The sequence below is a fragment of the Gopherus flavomarginatus genome, chromosome 1 (genome assembly GCF_025201925.1).
Source record: "Gopherus flavomarginatus isolate rGopFla2 chromosome 1, rGopFla2.mat.asm, whole genome shotgun sequence".
NCBI lineage: Eukaryota > Metazoa > Chordata > Testudines > Testudinidae > Gopherus > Gopherus flavomarginatus.
The window spans coordinates 113,473,341-113,495,567 of NC_066617.1; the positions used below are offsets into that span (position 1 = coordinate 113,473,341).

General features: G+C 45.9%; 1 protein-coding gene across 1 annotated transcript; it reads left to right on the forward strand.

The window, feature by feature from the left end:
• The first annotated feature begins 1,949 nt into the window (after positions 1-1,949).
• On the forward strand, positions 1,950-8,771 carry YARS2 (tyrosyl-tRNA synthetase 2). Its single transcript, XM_050918775.1, has 5 exons — positions 1,950-2,748; positions 5,122-5,289; positions 5,822-5,977; positions 6,587-6,757; positions 8,421-8,771. The coding sequence occupies exons 1-5, from the start codon at positions 1,967-1,969 to the stop codon at positions 8,578-8,580; spliced, it is 1,437 nt and encodes a 478-aa protein (XP_050774732.1). The 5' UTR covers positions 1,950-1,966; the 3' UTR covers positions 8,581-8,771.
• The last annotated feature ends 13,456 nt before the right edge of the window (positions 8,772-22,227 follow it).

The window sequence follows — 22,227 nt, forward strand, 5'->3', positions numbered from 1 at the left end:
TGTAAAAATCACAGATACCTGAGTGGAATAAGTGCAAGTCACCTAGCAAGAAAGCAGCGGGTGACAGCATGGTGCAAGAAGCAAAGAAATAATTCCCATGGAAAAAAGGGAAGAACCATTACTAAAATACCTGAGTTCCTGGGCAGAAATGTGGTAGGTGTAGAAAGAGAGGACACATAACAGATGAAATGGAGTGGAACCAGCGGAAATGTGCAGGGAATGTAAAGAAAAGGGTATTTGTCTAAAAACAAAAAAAAAAAAAAAAAAAAAAAAAAAAAAAAAAAAAAAAAGCAAAGGAATCAGGAAGATAACTGAAGCAGGGATACTTGAAGCCTATTTCATGGGATTGTGTATCCAAAAATGGCATGCCAAACAGATTTGGACTGTTAGTGAAATCCTGTTACATTTGAAATTAATTCAGGAATAGAGGTGACAAAAATGAACGCCCTAAAGCTGAAGGTTTGATTTCCTATGGCAATTGTATTGCAGTTCTACATTCTTTTACGATGACATATTGGAAAGGATTCACGAGGCATCTCAAGGCCACAAATTACATCTAGTTGCTTTTGCTTTATTATTTTGCTATATAACAAAAATTATTTGGAACATACATTTGCAACATTTTTTAGAACTGTTTTAGTACATAGAGTCTTTCCCTATTTCCTTTTCAACTGATAGTCACAAATATAACTCTTTAACAACAGGTCATCGTGCTCCAGTACCTCAAATATATTGTTTTATGTTGGTAAAGAATTTCACCTGCCACCCAAGGTACCTACAGAGACAGAGTCTGCAACTCTTCTGCCCTTTTCTAGGCACCATTTTAGCTAAGTACTTAAGCATGTGCTTAATTTTAATCTCTTCAATGAAGTCACTCACAAACTTTAAACTAAGCACATGCTTAAGTGCTTTGCTGAACTAGAGCCATGCCATTTGGTTACATATGGTCCAGTGAAAAAAACCTCTAGTTTCTCTTCTTCTATCTAGAATAGAGAGTCTCATCTTTGGAAGGTTCAGCTAGAACTTGTTCCTCAATAAGGGCAGCCAAATCAGATTGTGATGTCATTGAACCCAAACCTTAAGAACAAGAAGCATGTAGTGGGGGGGGGGAAGGGAAGTGTTTAAAACTAGAGTAATTTTAATGTATGTAACAATAACAGGGACTTGAGAAATGAAATTGGCCAGGGAGCTAGTCCTGAAAAGATTTCAGAGTAGCAGCCGTGTTAGTTTGTAGCCACAAAAAGAACAGGAGTACTTGTGCACCTTAGAGACTAACATTTATTTGAGCATAAGCTATTGTGGGCTACAGCCCACTTCATCTGATGCATGTAGTGGAAAATACAGTAGGAAGAGATATATATACACACACAAAGAAAACATGAAACAACGGGTGTTACCATACACACTACAAGGAGAGTGATCAGTTAAGGTGAGCTATTATCAGCAGGAGAGAAAAAGAACTGCTTGGAGTGGTAATGAAAATGGCCCATTTCCAGCAATTGACAAGTAGATGTGAGAAACTGTGACGGGCAGGAAACATGCATGGGGAAAGTTTTACTTTCTGTAATGACCCATCCACTCCCAATCTTCATTCAAGCCTAATTTAATGGAGTCTAAATTGCTAATTAAATCCAATTCAGCAGTCTCCCCTTGGAGGCCTGATGACCATGGGAGTTGATTTGGTCACGTCAGCAGCCGCACGGACCCATTCTTTGACAACCGACGGAAACCGGCGCGCGCGCGCCACTTTCCCCGCGCAGACACCCTGATTTCAGGGGGCGGGGCTGGGGACCACGAGGCGCGGAAAGCGGGGAGGGGAAGAGGCGGCTGCTCTCCCAGCTCTAACGCAGAGCCCAGGCTCCTCACAGGGCAAAAGGGGCGGGGCCTAGGGAGCCCGTTCCCGCGACAATCCGGGCGGACCCCGCCTCTACTCCCAGCGTCCCTGGCGCTGCACTTCCTAGCCAAGATGGCGGCGCCCAGGGTGATGCGAGTCGGGTGCCGCCGGGCTGCGGGTCTTTGCGGGGGCCTGTCGCGGCGGATCCATCACCAGCCGCAGCGGGCTCCGGCCGCCAAGGGGCTGCTGGCGGCGCAGTGCGAGCGGGGCCTGTTCCAGGAGGTGTTCCCGGCGCAGCGCGCGGAGGAAGGGCTGCCCGCCCTGCTGGAGCCGGGCCAGCCCCCGCAGACCGTTTACTGCGGCTTCGACGCCACGGCCGACTCGCTTCACGTCGGCCACCTGCTAACCGTCATGGGCCTGCTGCACTTTCAGCGCGCGGGGCACAACGTCATCGCCCTGGTAGGCGGGGCCACCGCCCGCCTGGGCGACCCGAGCGGCCGCACCAAGGAGCGCGACCCGCTGTCGGAGGAGCTCGCGCGGGAGCACGCGCTGGGCCTGCGCGAGGGGCTGCAGAGGCTCTTCCACAACCACCGCCAGCTGTTCTGGCCCGCAGCGGGCGGCGCGCGGTTGGGCGAGGTGATGCTGCAGGACAACGCGTGGTGGCTGGGGCGTGAGCCAGTGGTGGGCTTCCTGTGCGGGGTCGGGGGGCGCCTGCGCATGGGGACCCTGCTCAGCAGGCAGAGCTGCCAGGCTCGGCTCCGCAGCGCTGAGGGCATGAGCCTGGCCGAGTTCCTCTACCCGGCCCTGCAGGCCTACGACTTCCTGCACCTGCACCGACACCATGGCTGTCGCATCCAGCTCGGGGGAGCCGACCAGATGGGCAACATCATGTCCGGATATGAGCTTGTCACTAAGTATGGGCAGCAGGACAAGGGGGCAGCTGGGCTGCACCAGTGGGCTCTGGCTTAATCTCTCATAGGGATGGGCAGCCCCTGAGAGATGCTTCCTTTCATCAGGATTGGCAACCACTGAGGTGCCAGTGAGAGCTGCACCATGATGGCCACCAGCTTCATCTCTCATAGGGATGGCTGGCTCAGAGATGCTGGCACAGCCTGCCAGGTGCCATCATGGGCTATACCATGTGTCCAACCACTTCATCTTATTGGGCTGGGCAGCCCTTGATAGATGCCAGCATGAGCTGCGTCACCATGGCTTCCGACTTCATCTCTCACAGAGATGGGCAGCCTCAGAGAGACCACATGTCCCAGATTGCCATGAGCAGCAGAAGCACGGCTGACTGCTTCCTCTCATAGGGCTGGGCATTGGAAGCCCCTGAGAGATGATGGTTCTAACCTGCTAGGTATCATCTTGTGCTGAGTGGCCTGAGGCACCTAGCAGGTTGGAACCTGTCCTCTAAGAGTTGGTCTACACTGGGCGGGGGGAATTGATCTAAGATAAGCAACTTCAGCTACGCTATTCACGTAGCTGAAGTTGAAGTATCTTAGTTCAACTTACCTGGTCATCCTCATGGCGCAAGTCGACTGCCATGGTGTCCCTGTCGACTCCACTTACTCCTCCTGCCGAGGTGGAGTACAGGCATCGATTCGGGAATCAATTTATCTTGTCTAGACAGAACATGATAAATTGATCCCCAGTAGATTGATTACTACCTGTTGATCCGTGGGTATTGTAGATGTGACCTAAAAGCAAGGAGGTGGCTATCCCAAGTTCAAGCCTCTTGCTTCACACATGCTAATCCACAAGTGTGACAGTGATGAGGATGATATTAAAGCACTGGAGGGGTCAAACTTTTTCCTTTGTTTCTCAAATAATGGAAGGAACTCAGGATGGCCAAGTTCAAGTATTCAAAAATAATGAGTCAGGCCTCAAATAGTTTATATTGGCTTAAAAAAAAAAAGACAGCAGGTGTTATTTGTCTTCTGAATTTTCAGCCTTTAGGAACACAAGGATCATGCGTTCAAGCTTTTCCTCCTAACCAGGAGGGCTAGACATTTTTATTTTTTAAATGAAAACAGAGTCTCACACTCATTTGTCTCCAGCATCTGGGGCTTTAAATAAAATATCAGATATGAAACTTGTTAAAATTGTAAGGAGTGGTAATGCTAAAGTGGTCAATATTTTCCGAAATTTCAACAAGTTTTCCACCAAATGAAAAATGACCCTTTTTTTAGCAGGGCTTTGGAGCTGTACTCCGGTTCCACTCCAGCTCCAGGCAAAAACCTTCAGCTCCATTGCTCCGGAGCTGCTCTGCACTCCAGTTCTGGGCTCCGCTCCAAAGCCCTGTTTTTTAACATCTCTAATATATAAGTAGACACAGCTCTTGGGTGACAGTACAATCTTCCATTGTCAGGTTGCCTGAGGTATAGCAACTTTGAGGGAGCAGCACTGAAATGCTTGCTCAGACTTTTTTTTTTATTATTATTATTAAAGTTACAATCCATAAAAAAAGACCAGGGGACACTTACGTTCAGTAATTGCAGTCTGCATCATGGCAACAACTAGTCTGTTAAGAAAAGAAGATGCCTCTAAACATTTCTGACTGTCTCCAAGGTATAAGACTGTTTGTGAGATTTATAGCATCATCTACTGCAATAGATAAGTGGAAATGGAGGAGAAAAGGCAGCTGAAAAATGCTTTTAAGGAGCAACTGCAGGTACCAATGGTGGTGGTGGGGGGGGGGTGTTGTACTAATAAGTGAAATACAAACAGAGTGCTAGGTCTAGCCTGTCTTGGTAGTTGAAATGGAAATTAAGCACTTCTCAAAAAGCTAGACAACATTCAAAGTTATTATGCAAGTTATGCTGAACATAGAACAACATCTACAAGACATTATACATCAAAATTGACATTCAGTGCATCCTAATACAGTATTCTGAACCAGATGCTTCAGAAGAACCTGCCAAAAACCCTGTTATGAATAACCTGCCAACAGACAAAGTTTCTTCCTAACCTCTTATTAGCTGCTAGTTGTCTTATACCCTGAAACTTGGGTTTACATATCACTTCTAATTTTTTAAAAACCTAAGTGGATAGTCTCATTATTACATATAAATGTAGCTTATTTTGTATCCCACCAATATTGTTGCCTCAAACATTTAGTGGCAATGAGTTCACAAGACACACATTTTAACAATGTATTTTAGTATAATCTAATTACTTTGTGAAAGGCTTATAAGCAGCTCAGAACCACCAGTAGTTTCAAGTACAAGTTACATTTAAGCTTACCAAGCAATGTGATCTTAATGCAGTTTGGTTTTTTCCCACAGAGTGACGGGAGAAGATGTGTTTGGAATCACTGTGCCTCTTATTACCAGTACCACTGGAGATAAATTGGGAAAGTCTGCTGGTAATGCAGTTTGGCTAAACAGAGATAAGACCTCTCCATTTGAGCTGTATCAGTTTTTTGTTAGACAGCCAGATAGCACCGTTGAAAGGCAAGTAGTTCTTCTTAAACCTCACTTTTCACAAAATTTGCTCCAGAAAACTATATATAACAGCAACACTGAAAATGTGCCTGTGTTTTATACCGACAGATACAGTATGAGATCATGCAGTATGATGAATTTCCACTATCATCATGCCAGTTTTTCTTTTGAAAATGAGTCTTTATTGGTTAAATAACATACATCAGATTAATAAATGTACATTACATTAGCACTTCATTTATTCACACATACCGGTAGATGCATCACAAGTTAGCATCAGAAAAGTGGCCCGTTGAGTTTTAAGTGGCATGAAAGTGTATGAGTGTGCAGTTGAGGAAATAATCTACAAAAGATATGGTTAGTCCTAACTTTGCAAATGGAAATAAAGGTTTGGAAAAAGTAGAATATCTAAAATCTGGATATTTTAAAATTAAAAAAAAATCATTTTAACACGGGGAATTAAGTTTGCATGAGAGAGAGAGAAAGGAAGTCTAGTATACAGACCACTGTAGAGATAAAATAATTCCCTCCCTGCCCTTAGGTACCTGAAACTCTTCACTTTCCTTCCTCTTCCGGAGATTGAGCACATGATGGAAATGCATGCTAAAGAACCTGAAAAGTGGGGACCTCAGAAACGACTTGCTGCAGAAGTAACTAAGCTTGTTCATGGAAAAGAAGGTCTGGAATCTGCTAAAAGGTAAAATTTGACTAATTTATCTGTCCAATTTCAGGCTTATTTAGGAGGAGTGTTCTTCATGACCAGAAAGAAATACTGTGTGGTTAGTTCATGAATAGGGCTCCGTGTCTGTCACAGATTTCGTGACTTCCTGCAACCCTGTGACTTCTGCAGCTGCCACATCTCTGTGGCTCCCAGCAGCAGTCCCGACACAGATGGAGCAGCGGGTGGCCCCCCACGGTGCTTCCCACCCCCTGGCAGATGGTGCCGCGGGCCCTCATGACTCTGTCCTCTCTCTCAAGATTTATGGGTTATGTATGGTATAGGCCATGACATTTTGTTACCCGTGACCTATCCATGACTTTTACTAATAATACCTGATTAAATAGCAGCCTTATTCATGAACAGTTGAGTGGGGGAAGGGAGGGCAACAAAATGTCATGTAATTCTGCTGCTACTGTTATCTTTGAGTGGCATTGACAAGGTTTTATGGGTTTCAGTTCAGTCTTGTTTTTTCTTTATATATTATATAATATGCAGGAAGGTAGGCTACTATAGTAAAAAGATGAGTTTGGGGAGAAAATCTTAAAACAGGAGAACCCTAACTTAGTTAACCATATTTGTTTTTAGATGTACAAAAGCACTGTATTACAGCAATGTGGAGGCACTGGAGGCTATGTCTGACCAAGAATTACAGGAACTTTTCAGAGAAGCTCCATTTGCTGAATTGTTGCTTGAACCTGGAATGAGTGTACTTGACCTGTGTCACAAAGCAAATGCCATTCCAGATGGACCTAGTGGGTATGTTCCTCCTTTAATACCTCTTTGTTATATGAGCTACATTTGTACATTTTCCAGGAATTCACTTCTAACAGAAGGTCTGCTTTGTTCAGTCCTCAGTTATATCAAAACAACTAATAGTCATCCATCTGAGAAATCAATTAGTGAGGTGTTGATGATCTACCTACCAGTAGTACAAACTCAGGTGGGAGAAAGGCATAGGTGGAGAACACACTAGATTGATTTACAAGTTAAGGTGAAGTTATTAGATAGGTCTCAACTGTGCTGCTAAAATATCTTCTCACTATTGATCCAAGTTGTAGAATGTTGCTATCTGCTACATTTCATTAAGTAACTAAGTCTGGCATGCTTGTTTGTTCTGGTGCACATTAAAAAGTTCTAAAAGAATGACACATGAATTCCAAATGCACTAAAAAGTAAAAAAGCTATCAAGAGTATTGATTGGCTAGAGCAAAATATTGAAATAAGTGAATTTACTGCTGGTGCAATGCACCAAATTAAGAGCCATGAATAAAAAAGGACAAATAAGAACAGCCATACGGGGTTGAACCAATGGTCCATTTAGCCCCAGTATCCTGTTTTCCGACAGTGACCAATGCCAGGTGTTTCAGAGGGAATGAACAGAACAGGTAGTCAAGTGCCCCATCCCTTGTTGCCCATTCCTAGCTTCTGACAAAGGCTAGACAAACAGAGGGACACCATCCCTGCCCATCTGGCTAATAGCTATTGATGGACCTATCCTCCATGAATTATCTAGTTTTTTTGAACCCTGTTATAGTCTTGGCCTTCACAACATCTTCTGGCAAGATGTTCCACAGGTTGACTGTGTATTGTATGAAGGAATACTGCCATTTGTTTGTTTTAAACGTGCTGCCTATTAATTTCATCTGATCCCTAGTTCTTGTGTTATGAGGAGTAGATAGCACTTCCTTGTTCAGTTTTTCCATACCTGTCATAATTTTATAGACCTTTATCATATTCCCCCTTAGTCATCTTTTCCAAGCTGAAAAGTCGCAGTCTAATTAATCGCTCCTCATATGGAAGCCGTTCCAGACCCCTAATAATTTGTTGCCCTTTTCTGTACCTTTTTCAATTTCAATAGACCTTTTTGAGATGGGGCCACCAGATCTGTATGCAGTATTCAAGATGTGGGCATACCATAGATTTATATAGATAGCATGACAAAGTATCATATTGCCTCTATCCTTTCCTAATGATTCCCAACATCCTCTGAGCTTTTTTGACTGCTGCTGCATATTGAGTGGGTGTTTTTAGAGAACTATCCACAATGATTCAGAGATCTTTCCTGAGTGGTAATAGCTAATTTAGACCCTGTCATTCTATATGTATAGTTGTATATGTATGTAAAGACAGCAGTAGAGTCAGTTTCCTCCTTACCTCACCTCTCAACAAAGGCATCAAATTGCTAGAGGGGGGGAGTGGTGTGTCCTTTAGGAATGTGACTGATACCAGTTACAATGTTGACCTGAAATGAACCTGAATAAGTGACCTAGAGGCAAATGGTTTCATGCTCCAGTATGAACTGCTCAAGTTGTCCAGTCTCCCACACCAAAATTAATACAGTAATTTTTTTCTAAACGGAATGTATGAGAGTTAGCAACAATCAATCAGTTTCATCGTGCAATTACTGTTTTGTTTCAAGGTACCAGAAGATTACAGATGGTGGAGTCTCTATAAACTACATTCAAGTAACTAATCCTGAAACTGTTCTTGTTATTGGGCAACATATCCTCAAGAATGGAGTGTCACTACTTAAGATTGGAAAGAAAAACTTCTACATTATAAAATGGCTGCAGTTATGACAAAAGGAAATACCTAATTAAAATAAGATACAGCTTCACACTAAATTTCCCAAAGCCTCTATCTTATTTTGTCCTTTCTATATTGTGCATATTGCACATCTCACAACAGTGTAGTGTTTGTCTCATTCTTCTCACAATGTGAGATTCTACCTAACACATGTGGTTCAAATAAAAGCAGCTACATTTATGAAGATGGATAATTTTGTATTTGTTAATTTTGACAGAGTTTATAAATCTGAGAGGTTTGCTACATACTAGAGTCATGGAGTGAAGAATACAGTAAAGAAACTCAGAGCAAAATATTCCATCTAGTGTACGCCAGAATTCCTTTAGGGATAGAGCAATTGTCATTCCCATAATCAGTCCTCCAAAATAGAATTCTCAATGCAATAAATGTCCCAGAAGGCAGTCTACTCATTTGCCATCAGGGTTACAAAAAACTAATTTATTCCCTGCCCCCTCCAGAAAAGACATGTTTTGTGCTCTAGTTTGAGACTTTCATGTTTTTGAATAGTAACAGAATTTGAAAGTTTAAACACGGGGCTCTCATTTCAACCAGTGCAAATCAACTTTTATCCAAAAAGGTGAGCTGTGGAGAGATGACAGTTAATGTTTCCTGAGGAGCAGAACAGTAAATTACAGAAATGTTTAGAAGCTAAACTCATGGAGGCTTTAGTGACTGGAGGAAGAGGTGTGAGTAAAGGATAGAATGAAATAACAGATGTTGGATTTGCTTAAATGTAGTCTTGCTTTACCCCCTGCAACTCCTAGGCCTTCTAGCCTCTTGTATAGGAGTTAACCCACTGGAGAAATAAGACGGTTACTCACCTTTGTAACTGTTGTTCTTTGAGATGTATTGCTCATATCCATTCCAATTAGGTGTGCGCGCACCCAATGCACGTTCGTCGGAAGATTTTTACCCTAGCAACACTCAGGTCAGCTGGAGTGGCGCTGTTATGGCGCCGGATATATACCCCTGTCGACCCAACGGCCCTTCAGTTCCTTCTTGCCAGCTACTCTGACAGAGAGGAAGGAGGGCGGGTTTGGAATGTATATGAGCAACACATCTCGAAGAACAACAGTTACAACGGTGAGTAACCGTCTTTCCTTCTTCGAGTGCTTGCTCATATCGATTCCAATTAGGTGAGTCCCAAGCCTTATCTAGGCAGTGGGGTTGGAGTGAGATGTTGTAGAATGCAAAACTGCTGAGCCAAAAGCTGCATCATCTCTGGACTGTTGAACCAATGCATAATGTGTGAGGCAAAGGTGTGAATCGATGATCAGGTAGCTGCCCGACATATTTCCTGGATGGGAACACAGGCCAGGAAGGCAGCAGATGAAGCTTGAGCCCGAGTAGAATGGGCAGTGGGGTGGCTAGCCGGAACGCGAGCCAAATCAAAGCAGGCACGGATGCAAGACGTCACCCAAGATAAAATTCACTGAGAGTAAACCTGCAGGCCCTTCAGCCGGTCTGCCACTGCTACAAAAAGCTGAGACGACTTTCGAAAGGGTTTTGTTTTTTCGATATACAAGGCGCGAGCCCTACGGATGTCTAGGGAGTGCAGCTGCTGTTCCCGACGCAATGAGTGCGGCTTCGGGAAGAAGGCCGGAAGGAAGATGTCTTGATTGACATGAAAGGCAGACACCACCTTAGAACGGAAGGTGGGGTATGGTCACAGCTATACCTTGTCCTTATGAAACAGCGTATGGGGGGGTCCGCTGTCAGGGCCCGAAGCTCGGATACTCGCCTTGCCGAAGTAATAGCGATGAGGAAAGCCGTCTTCCAAGAGAGGTACAGCAGTGAGCAGGTGGCTAGCGGTTCAAAAGGAGGACCCATAAGCTTGGCTAGAACCAGACTGAGGTCCCAGGTAGGGGTAGGGCATCTAACCTGCAGGTACAAATGTTCTAGACCCTTGAGGAACCTCGAAATCATGATGTGAGAGAAGACTGATCGCCGGTCCTCCCCTGAGTGGGAGGCGGAGATGGCTGCCAGATGTACTTTTAAGGAAGAGACCGCTAGACCGTGTTCTTTCAGGGACCAGAGGTAGTGCAGGACAGTAGGAACTGGTACCTGTGTGTGGACAGTTACGTTGAGCACACCAGCAGGAGAAACGCTTCCACTTGGCCAGATATGTCAACTTAGTGGAAGGCTTCCTACTGCCCAAGAGTACCTGTTGGACCGAGACAGAGCAACGTAACTCGAATTGGCTTAACCACGCAGCTACCATGCTGCGAGGTGAAGAGACTGTAGGTCTGGATGGTGAAGTCTGCCTAAGTCCTGAGTTATGAGATCCGGCCAGAGTGGTAGGGAAATTGGGTCTGCCACTGAGAGGTTGAACAACATGGTGTACCAGTGCTGCCTCGGCCACGCTGGAGTCATCATGATCAGGTGGGCGCTGTCCCTGCGGAGCTTGAGAAGGACCCTGTGGACCAGCAGGAATGGTGGAAAGGCGTAGAGTAGATGGTTGGTCCACGGTATCAGGAATGTGTCTGAGAGGGAGTCTGGGGAGCGTCCCTGGAGGAGCAGAACACATGGCATTTCCTGTTCTCGTGAGAGGTGAAGAGGTCTTTGTGCGGAAAAACCCCACTTCCAGAAAACAGAATGGATGACGTCCGGACGAATCGACCACTCATGAGACAGGAAGGATCTGCTGAGATGATCTGCCAGAGTGGCCTGAACTCCTGGGAGAAAGGACGCTCCAGATTGAGCGAGTGGGCTATGCAAAAGTCCCAGAGCTGAATGGCTTCCTGACAAAGGAGGGAGGAGCGTGCGCTGCCCTGTTTGTTTATGTAAAACATGGCCGTTGTGTTGTCTGTGAACACTGATACACGATGGCCTTGGAGATGCTCTCGGAACACCTGGCACGCTAGATGAACTGCCCTCAGCTCCCGCACATTGATGTGCAAGGTTAGTTCTTGAGCTGACCAGAGCCCCTGAGTGCGAAGGCCCTCGAGGTGGGCACCCCAACCCAGAGATGACGCTTCTGTGGTTAGGGCCATCGAAGGTTGCGGTGGGTGGAATGGCATCCTTGCACAAACTAGGGTGGGAGTCAGCTACCAGGTTAGAAAGCCTAAAACATTTAGGGGAACAGTGAGTATCGAGTCCAGGCTGTACCGGCCCAGCCAGTATACTGAGGCAAGCCAGGTTTGAAATGGACGGAGGCATAGCCTGGTGTGTTTGGTCACGAAGGTGCAGGTGGCCATGTGACAGAGTAGGCTGAGATAAGCGCAAGCCGATGTCGTCGGGAAGGTTTGGAGGCCTTGAATAATTGTAGCCATTGCCTGAAAACGAGGCTGCAGCAGGCAGGCTCTGGCCAGAGTGGAGTCCAGAATCGCCCCGATTAAGTCTATTCTCTGCGTGGGTATCAGAGTAGACTTCTCTATGTTGATCATCAGGCCTAGGCTCCTGAAGAAGTCTTTGACGATGTACAGGTGATGTCTCACTTATGACTCGGAGGTCCCTCGAATGAGCCAATTGTCGAAATACTGGTAAACGTGCACTCAACGACGCCGGAGGGAGGCCGCGACTACTGCCATGCATTTTGTGAATACTTGCGGAGCCGTAGAAAGGCCAAATGGAAGGACCATGAACTGAAAATGTTGATTGTTGACCAAAAAACGGAGGTACTGTCTGTGTGGTGGGTAAATCGTGATCTGGAAATACACGTCCTTCATATTGAGGGAGGCGTACCAGTCTCCGGGATCCAAAGATGGGATAATAGTCCCCAGGGATACCATGCGGAACTTCAACTTTATCATGAATTTGTTGAGTCCTCGCAGGTCTAGGATCAGTCGTAGACCTCCCTTTGCCTTGGGGATTAGGAAGTATCAGGAATAAAACCCCTTGCCCCTCAGCTCTTTTGGAACCTCCTCTATGGCTCCAAAGGTTAGGAGTGACTGGACCTCTTGTCAGAGGAATTGCTTGTGAGAGGGGTCCCTGAAGAGGGATGAGGAGGGAGGGTGGGGTTGAAACAAACTGAAGGTGGTATCCCAACTCTACCGTGTGCAGGACCCAACGATCCGAAGTTAGGTGGGACAACACAGGGAGGAAATGGGAGAGGCAGTTGTAAAAGAGAGGAGAAGGATCCGGGAAAACAAACTGGTGGGCCTTCCTCGGGTGTCCCATCAAAAGTTCCATTTGGGCCCCGCTAGTGGGTTTTTTTTGGGGTGGGGGGCGCCTGCTTTTGCCCCGCTTGGGGGCCAGACTGCCTCCTTCGATTCCCTCAGCCATGCCTTCTGCTGAAGTCCTGTCGTGGCCTAGGAGGGGGTAAGTACAGTGAGACTGGGGCCGGAAGGTCCTGCGTTGGGTCACTGGTGTGTGCATCCCCAGCGAGTGCATTATTATGCGACTGTCCTTCAAACTTTGTAATCTGGGATCAGTCTTGTCTGAGAAGAGCCTCTGGCCTTCAAAGGGCAAGTCTTGAATAGTTTGTTGTAATTCAGGAAGAAGGCCTGATACCTGGAGCCAGGAGATACACCTCATCATCACTCCTGATGCCAGAGTCCTGGCCGCAGAGTCCGCTGCGTCCAGAGAAGCTTGGAGGGAGGTTCTTGCCGCCTTCTAACCCTCCTCAAGTAGAGCCTAAATTCCTGGTGGGACTCCTGAGGAAGAAGCTCCGTAAATTTCTCCAAGGATGTCCGGGTGTTATAGTTATACCTACTTAAAGGAGGGCTTGCTGGTTTGCCACCCTAAGTTGAAGGCCCCCAGCCGAATATATTTTGCGGCCTGGGAGGTCCTTGCGCCTAACCTCCTTGGGAGCATGACGCTCCCTCTCATTTACTGATTGAACTACTAGGGAGCAAGGAGGTGGGTGTATGAGATACTCATACCCCTTGGAGGGTACCATGTATTTTCTCTCTACTCCTCTGGCTGTGGGGGGGGATCGCCAAATGGTGTCCGCGTTTGCTTGAATAGTGCGGATAAACAGCAGGGCCACTCTGGTAGGTGCATCTGCAGATAGGATGTCCACTGCAGGGTTCTCTATTTCAGGGACCTACTCCACCTGCAGATTCATATTCTGCGCCACCTGTCTCAAGAGGTCTTGATGTGCCCTTAGGTCACTTGGGGGAGGGCCGGAGGATGTTCCTGCCACAGCCTCGTCTGACGAGGAGGAAGAGGAGAGGCCAGGGACAAGAGGGTCCTGTAGGGGCTCCTGTTCTTGAGGAGCGGCGTCAGACTTCGGTGGGACCTGGATGTCTGCAGCTGGTACCGAAGCCTCATCCGTACCCATGGAGGGGGCAGGGGGCTTACGGTTGCCTCTGGTGCCCGGTGTTGTGACGGGGCAGACCGTGGTGCAACTGAGGGAACACCTTGGGCTTGGTGGTACGCCCACGGTGTCCAGAAAGACCACTGATGGGGTCCTTGCTCGTGGCTCTGGCTCTCAGGAAACATATGCTGGGGACATCCGAGTCACGAGCCTGTGGATAGGAAATGCTACCAGCCTGTGATGACAGTGAGGTGTGTCTCAACGGCCAAGGTGGTGCTGATAGACCCTGAGAGGGAGCCATGTCCTGGGTTGGTCTTACACGGGACGGCACCAGGGAGCGGTACCGGGAGCTGTAACGGTACCGCGAGGGAGACCGGGACCTACAACTGAAGCAGTGCCAAGAGGTCGACCAAGATCTCAAGTCCCTTCGCCTGGAGCAGTGGCGAGATGCGTGGTGCCGTGAACGGTGTCGGGAGTCAGATTGGTACCGTGAGTATCTGACAGGTGAACAGGAGGCCGGGCAGTGCTGCGAGTGCTACCAGTACCGCGATGGAGAGCGGTGCCGGGACTGCGAGCAGCGTCGGGACCGGGATCATCGGCACGACCAAGATCTTGAACGATGCCTCTCAGTGGCTCCCACAGAGGGCGGCCTCAGCAAGGCAGGCTTGCCAATAGATTGGATGACCCACACCGGCGGTGCCGGGGGTTGAGGCAGCGTGGTCTCTGTCATCGCGATCAACTCCCATGCCGTGGAGAAGGTCTCCGGCGTGTATGGGAGAGCAAGTTCGACCACGGCGTGAGCCGGGGAGCTTTCGGGCACCGGACTCAATGGCCCTTGCAGGACCGGAATTAACGGTGCCGCACTCGGCGGTGCTGTGGCAGATGACGGTGCCGGGCGATCCGTCGTCGACGGGCACTCCTTCTGTGGTGCGAGTGGTGCCGAAGCAACTGGAGCACTGTGTTGCTTCCTGGGCCGTGGGGACAGGGAGCAGGGCTGAGCAGACATCAGTGCTGGTGAGGGTCGGTGCCGTGGCTCCTTCGTGGTACCAGAGTGGTCCGGAGCCGAAGGAGCGCTCCTTACAGATGCAGGTTGAGCGCTCGGTACCGATGTTGCAGGGCTAAGTGCCGCCTCCATGAAGAGCTGTTTCAGTCGAAAGTCCCGCTCTTTCTTCATCCTCAGTTTAAATGACTTACAGATGCAGCACTTTTCAGGAAGGTGGGATTCCCCTGGGCACTTGAGGCAGGAGTCGTGGGGATTCCCTATTGGCATCAGCTTTTGGCAGGCCAAGCACGGTTTGAATCCCGGTGACCTGGGCATGAGCCCGACACTGGGGTGGAGGAAAGGGGCTAATCCCTGATCTCCCCTCAACTAAATACACTAACTATACATATACACAACAACTAAAACTAATTACAACTGTAAAACTCAAACTATAAACTCAATTAACAGTAAAGAACAACGAGTAAGCTAGGGAAGTGGAGATCAGCAAAGCCGTGCTCCATAATTCCAACGACCATCATGGGCAGTAAGAAGGAACTGAAGGGCCGTTGGGTCAGCAGGGGTATATATCCGGTGCCATAACGGCGCCACTCCAGGGGGCGACCCAGCTGACCCATCAAGTGTTGCTAGGGTAAAAATCTTCCGATGAACGTGCACGCAGCGCGTGCACACTAATTTGGAATTGATATGAGCAAGCACTCGAAGAAGAATACAAAGGTTCCTACTGCTACTTTCCTGGAACAATTGTAAAGAGGATATGCATAAGAATGTAAAAATACCAATTTATGAAGGTAGTTGACCTCAAGGGCAGCCAGAAGCCTTGCATGTGATAGTGGATCTGTTCCTTTCACAACCTGGAGCTCAAGATGCTGATGAAAACCAGCGTGAGGCTGTTGAGTGTGACTCAAGGAACATGGGCTAGAATGTCTCATTCCTTGATCATCAACCTATTAGAAGTGAAAGCCACCGGAGTCCCCTTGCAGAAGGAGTAATCCTTGGCAAGCTGAATTCATCCTGACAGAGCAGCCTACATAAATTGGTAAGGTGAAATGAGCTCAAGCTTGAAGACAATAGAGATCCTTTCCTGGGCAGATATGGCTTTCATCAGGCAAGTTACATAAGAGATCCAACTTTGTGCAGGGGGTCGGACTAGATGATCACATTGGTCCCTTCTGACCCTAGAATCTATGAATCTATGAAAAGCAGACTGGCTGAGCCTCACTTAAAATGTAAGCTGCCTGAAGCAACGACCATCTTTGTGTATGTACTGTGTCTATTTATAGTACTTGAGCCTCTAGATGTTATTGCAGTGCAAATAAGCAAGCTGTCAGAACAAGTTTCCCACAGGAGCAGTGACAATTTGGACCTCCTAAATTAGACGCTTCAGATACAGAGGCCACACAAAAGAAGGAGCAGATAATATGTACTTTGTTGTGGGTAGGATTGGGTAGGCAAAAATAACAGTGCAGTAACTTGTAGGAAAACACACTCTCTCATCAGTTTGTCAAATAAAATTTTAGCAATGTAAAGCAATTTTTTTTTAAATAAAAGTTTTAGTACTTAAATTTCAACAAGGGATAGATTTGATGGCTGTTATAAAATATTTTTTACATGGTTTAGGCAAGATTTATTCTTTTAGTGATAAATAATTGGAATTCAAACAATGTTTATATATATATATATAAAAATACCAACTGTAGTGTGGGTTTTTTTTAATAGCATGGGGTAATCTCATGGGACTTGGATCTAATTTTTTTGTGGGTAGGAGCAGGCTAACAATGCAGGAGCAGAAATGAGTACTGCAGGACAGGAGGAGGAGTGGGATTTAAAAAATAGTCCCATGCAAGGCTTTTTCTAGGCACTGAAGCCAACTTCAAGCTCCCCCCTACCCTGGCACATAAGAATTAGAGTTGGACTTGTTGGACAACATAGCAGTAACCAAGATATGTAGATCTAGACTGCTTGGAGAACAACAAAACCTTGAAAGTAGTCATTGGATAAGTTTCTTTTGAGTATTTTTGAATGCACTCCATAATTGACAACACTTGTTGAAAGATTTTTGCTGTATGCTGGAGACGGCCTGCGCCCCTCCTACAAAGTGCTGCAGGTGGCCTAGCTTAGCACCTTCTTTCCCACCAAGGACCTTGTCAGATTCATCTCCTAGAGTTGCAACTATTGCATTATTTTCTAGAAGGTCCAACAACCCAGCCTATGCTTTTGGTTCCCCATTATATGGTTATGAACTGGATTCTTGTCTTCTGGAACCCATGCTACCTAGCAACATGGAAACATATAGGAAGCATGCATGGTAATCAAATTGGTTCCCCACTAATGGGGAACGCTTGAGTGTAAGAAGCAGTTACTGAAAAAAGTCAAGTCACCTACTTGTAGCAAAGGATAGTTACAGCAAAAACAGTAAATTCAGCAGTAGTATGAGAAAAAATGTCATTCTGAGTCCAAACAGGCAAAGATGAGATGGGTTTCTGCTATATGGAGCCCTCAAAGAGCACAATATATAGTGCAAGCACCCTGGATGCAGCAATACAGAGACCCTTTTATACCCCCACTCTACCTGAATTTGTAGGCAACTTCTAACCCAGATAGGGTACATCATGATGTTCTAGCCTCTCACAGGTCATCCACCTGCATTATCTATATAAAAATCTGAACTCAGTTATTGTATCAGCTAGGAGCCACAGACATGGTCCAACGCTCCACTGTGCTAGACACTAAACATTGAACAAAAAAGTCTTCCAATTTTCCTATGTGTATTTCATAAATCAATAACACTAGGAAACCAGACATTCTAGTTCTTATATTTTCTTTAGGATAGTCTGGACTTTAGCATTAAAGTCCATGCCATCATTTCAGCTTTATAAATCACTAATTGCCAGCACCTTACCTGTGAGGTTCCTGGAGCAGTCCTAGCCAAATAATTAATCAGACCTTTCCTACACCTACGGTTTGCCCTTTATACTACAAAGTACTCCACAGCTCACTCCATAGAGTCGATGCAAGTCTATATTTCTTCAACTCTGTCAGTCAATGTCCGCATGCTGGTAGCAAGCATAATAGCAAGGAGAGTTTACCTTACTCCATATTGCATGAGACAAAAGTTGTGCTTTGCACTAAAGAATCATTCCTATGCAAAATCAACATATCCCTTCACGCCTCAAAATGGGAGTCATACCACTATCATTTTGCCCAAAGCCACATCAGAAAGCAAATAGCACCAAACTTGAGGGCAATGACAAACTCTAAAATAGACCAATTCAGGAAATCACCTTCACTGTTTCCTTCATCTAAATTCTCATGGACTGGTGGAAAAGTCAGACTCCAGAATGTAATATAATGGAAATCCAATTTCCTTTCTGGGACTCATCTCATCTTGGCTATATTTTTCTGCGATCAATTCATCAGATTCTGAGCTCTCTCTCTCTCTCTCTCTAAAATTCATAGCTAGATAAATTTTTTTAAAAAATGAAATTGTGTTTAATATAGCTTTAGAAATACTCTTTGAAAAGGGCAGAAGCAACAGTAAACATGGAGGCAGGCAGGTTTTTTTGTTTGTTCAGTGCCAAGGATTATAGGACCATGGTTTGGTTGGCCTCTAGATGCTACCACAATATAAATGTTAATATAATGATGGCTGCTATCCCAGGATGGAATAGCCTTCAGTACCTGCACAGAGTCAAGACTGGGGAACAGGTCAGTCCTAGAAATCAGATAACAAGAAGTTTGTACTTGGTATAGCTACAGAAAAAAATTAGATTGCAGGGTTTGAATACAGTAACTCCTCGCTTAATGTTATAGTTATGTTCCTGAAAAATGTGACTAAGCAGAACTATGTTAAGTGAATCCAATTTCCCCATAAGAATTAATATAAATAGGGAGCTTAGGTTCCAGGGACTTTTTTTTCACCAGACAAAAGACTGTATTATATATATCTATATTATATATAGATTATACATACATACAGAGTATAAGTTTTAAACAAACAATTTAATACTGTACACAGCAATAATGCTTTTGAAGTTTGGTTGAGATGGTGAAGTCAGGGTGGGATATTTCACAGCGAATGCCTTACTGATAAATGATGAACAAGCACTCGGCTGTGCCCTCAAGGATTAACATGTTAATGTAGCTTCACACGCTACAAGGCAGCAGAAATGGAGGGAGATGAGAGAGCATGGCACAGACACACCCTGTATGTGAGAAAGAGATGCACATTACCCCTTTAAGTACACTGACCCCACTCTAAATACGTTTCCTTTTTAAGTAGATCAGGTGGAGACAGCAGCTGCTGCTAGCAAGCTCCCTCTGTCTTGAGCCCTGTCATGTGCCCCCCCACACACTCTGTGGAGATGGGGTAAGCAGGGGGAAGGGGTAGGGGGACACCTTATTTGCCTCCCCCCGGCACAGCAAGCAGGAGGATCCTGGGAGCAGCTCCAAAGCAGAGGGCAGGAGCAGCACATGGCAGTGGTGGGAGGGACAGCTGAACTGCCAGCAATTGATAGCCTGCTGGGCGCAGGGCTGGCCTTACCATGAGGTGAACTGAGGTGGCCACCTCAGGTGCCAGACTGGGGGGAGAGGGAGCGTGCTGCTAGGACCCAGAGTGTAGAAAATTGTGTCTGCTGCTGGTGAATATGTATTCTCTCTGCTCTAGGTGCACAGAGATGGTGGAGTGCTGTGCTGGAGGAAGGAGGGCACAAGAGACATAACAGGCAGGCAAGAAAAAAGGGGAGAGGGAATAATAAAAAGCAGCAGGAGCTGCAGGGAAAGAGAGGAGGAGGAGGAGGAGGAGCCTCTTATGTACCTTTCTAGCACCCCCAGGAGATTAACACCAGCTTCTCAGGGAGCTTCCTGTTTCCTGCTGCTTCCCTGAACCCACCTGAGGGGAACAGACAGTCAACTGAAGCAGTAAGAGCCAGCTAGGCCCTTAAGACACTGATATCTTCCCTCACTCATGCCCTGCTACCAGCCTGCTTATTTGTCCCCTTCAACTGAGTGTTGAAAGACACTAGAGTTGGCACAGAACAGCAGTCATGCATGAAAGCAGAAAATGCTCCTCTGGGGCAGCATTCAGAAAAAGAAAGCAAGCAAAGGAAGCTTTTCTATCTAAGCAGGAAGGAGCTCTCCTTAGATACAAAGACACAAATGTTCACGATGAGCCTTTCGGCCCCAGTGAGGATGTGAGTGCTGAGAAGATGCCTGATCTTCCAGTTAGTCAGGGTGCAGGTGACCTGGCAGCTACAGCAGCAACCATATCTCCATCTCAAATGGATGTAACCATGCACATTCCTGAAGAAAAGTGTAGATCAGAGAAGAGTGTGTTGGAGGTGCAAGAAATAGCTGCTGTTGAGTTTAGTTCCTTAAGTCTTGATGATCCAGGACTGTGGACCCACTTGAGCAGTAGCCTGAGGGACTTCCTTGTACTGCATGGGCCACAACAAATGAAAAACTTCATATTCCCCAAAGACAATGAAAATAGAAGTTTCCATCCAGCACATTACTGGCATGAAATTCCCAATGGTGACAAAGTGGAGAAACCATGGTTTATGTACTCAAAAACCCAGAATGCTGCATACTGTTTTTGTTGCAAACTCTTCCAGTCTAATGTTCCAGCCACACTGGGTTCTACAGGAACAAAGAACTGGAAAAATCTGGCTAGAAATCTGGCATGCCATGAGAAGGCAGCAAATCACCGGAGGGCATTCCATAGATGAAAAGAGTTTGAGATGAGACTAAGGTTAAAGGCCACCATAGATGATCAGCATCAAGAGAAGATTGCATCAGAGTCTCTTTAGTGGCAAAATGTTCTGAAAAGGCTCATTGCCATTGTGAGAATGCTTGCTACCCAAAACCTAGCACTGCGTGGCACTTCAGATCAGTTACATGTGCCAAACAATGGAAACATCCTTAAAATTGTGGAGCTGATGGCTGAGTTTGATGCTGTACTCCAGGAGCATCAAAGAAGAGTCACCATCCAAGAAATATATACACAATTCAAAATGAGATCATACAGTTACTGGTAACAAAAGTCAAACAGAAGATTGTGGCAGGCCTGAAGTCAGCAAGATATTACTCTGTTATGCTGGACTGCACACCTGACATCAGCCATATGGAACAAATGACTTTTAATGGTGTGTTTTGTAACAATAGAACCTAGTGAAAATGTCCCTGCAATCATGACTGTCAGATAGCATTTTCTAGAATTTATTGGCATTGATAATACTACAGGAGCTGGTGTGACAAATGTGTTTCTTAAAAAGCTGGAAGATACGGGAATCACGATAGCTGATATGACAGGTCAGGGCTACAATAATGGTGCCAACATGAGAGGAAAGAACAGAGGAGTGTAGACATGGATCTGAGGGTTAAATCCTCAAGCTTTTTTTGTCCCATGCAGCTCTCATTCATTGAACTTGGTGGTCAGTGATGCAGCATCAGCTTCTAATGAGGCTGCTGAATTTTTTAATGTAATTCAAAGCATCTACATATTTTTCTCTGCATCAACTCATTGATGGCAAATTTTGAAGCAACATCTGGGAACATCCTTTCCGACACTGAAACCACTGAGTGCCACACAAGTGGAGGCGATACAGCCTACCAAACACCAAATTGGGACGATAGATGATGCCATAGTTGCCATTATGGAGGATAACGCTATGATAGGAACTGTTTGTGGGGGAACAGTTGCAGAGGGAAGAGAATCACCAGAAACACACACAACTTCAAATTTCTGTGTGGCTTAGTGTTGTGGCATGACATATTGTTTGAAATAAATGTTGTAAGCCAGAGACTCCAAGGTGTTGACCCTTGATATATCTGGAGCAATGGAACAACTGGACAAAGCAAAGTCATACCTATAGTCTTACCGGTCAGATGAGGGATTTCAAAACGTTCTGAAGAGTGCACAGAAGTTGGCAGAGGAACTTCACACTGAAGCTATTTTCCCACCCATTCAAGAATACAAGTGTCACCGAAGAAGACATTTTGATTACGAGGCACGGGATGATCCCATAAGAGACCCCAAACAATAATTCAAAGTTGAATTCTTTAACCAGGTACTAGACTGTGCAATACAGTCAGTTGAAGAATGTTTCATTCAGCCCAAGGAACACAGTAGTATATTTCGGATGTTGAATGATATTCCAAAACGCCTCACTATACCTGAAGAAGACCTACAACAGCAATGCAGGGCACTAGAGACAGTGTTGGCACATAATGACATGCACAATATTGGTGCAAGTGATTTAGGTGATGAACTGAAAGCCCTTTCAAGATATATTTCAGCAGGATCAACTCCAAAGGCTGTTCTGGCATATATGTGCACAAATAAGATAACCAACCTCTTTCCAAATGCTTTTGTTGTTCCATGCATATTTCTAACTTCCTGTAACAGTTGGCAGTGGAGAATGCAGCTTCTCCAAGCTGAAG

Coding starts and splice junctions, on each gene's coding strand:
- YARS2 (XM_050918775.1), top strand. CDS start 1,967: ATGGCGGCGCCCAGGGTGATGCGAGTCGGGTGCCGCCGGGCTGCGGGT. Junction 5,290..5,821: donor CCAGATAGCACCGTTGAAAG/GCAAGTAGTTCT, acceptor CCCTGCCCTTAG/GTACCTGAAACTCTTCACTT. Junction 5,978..6,586: donor GGTCTGGAATCTGCTAAAAG/GTAAAATTTGAC, acceptor ATTTGTTTTTAG/ATGTACAAAAGCACTGTATT.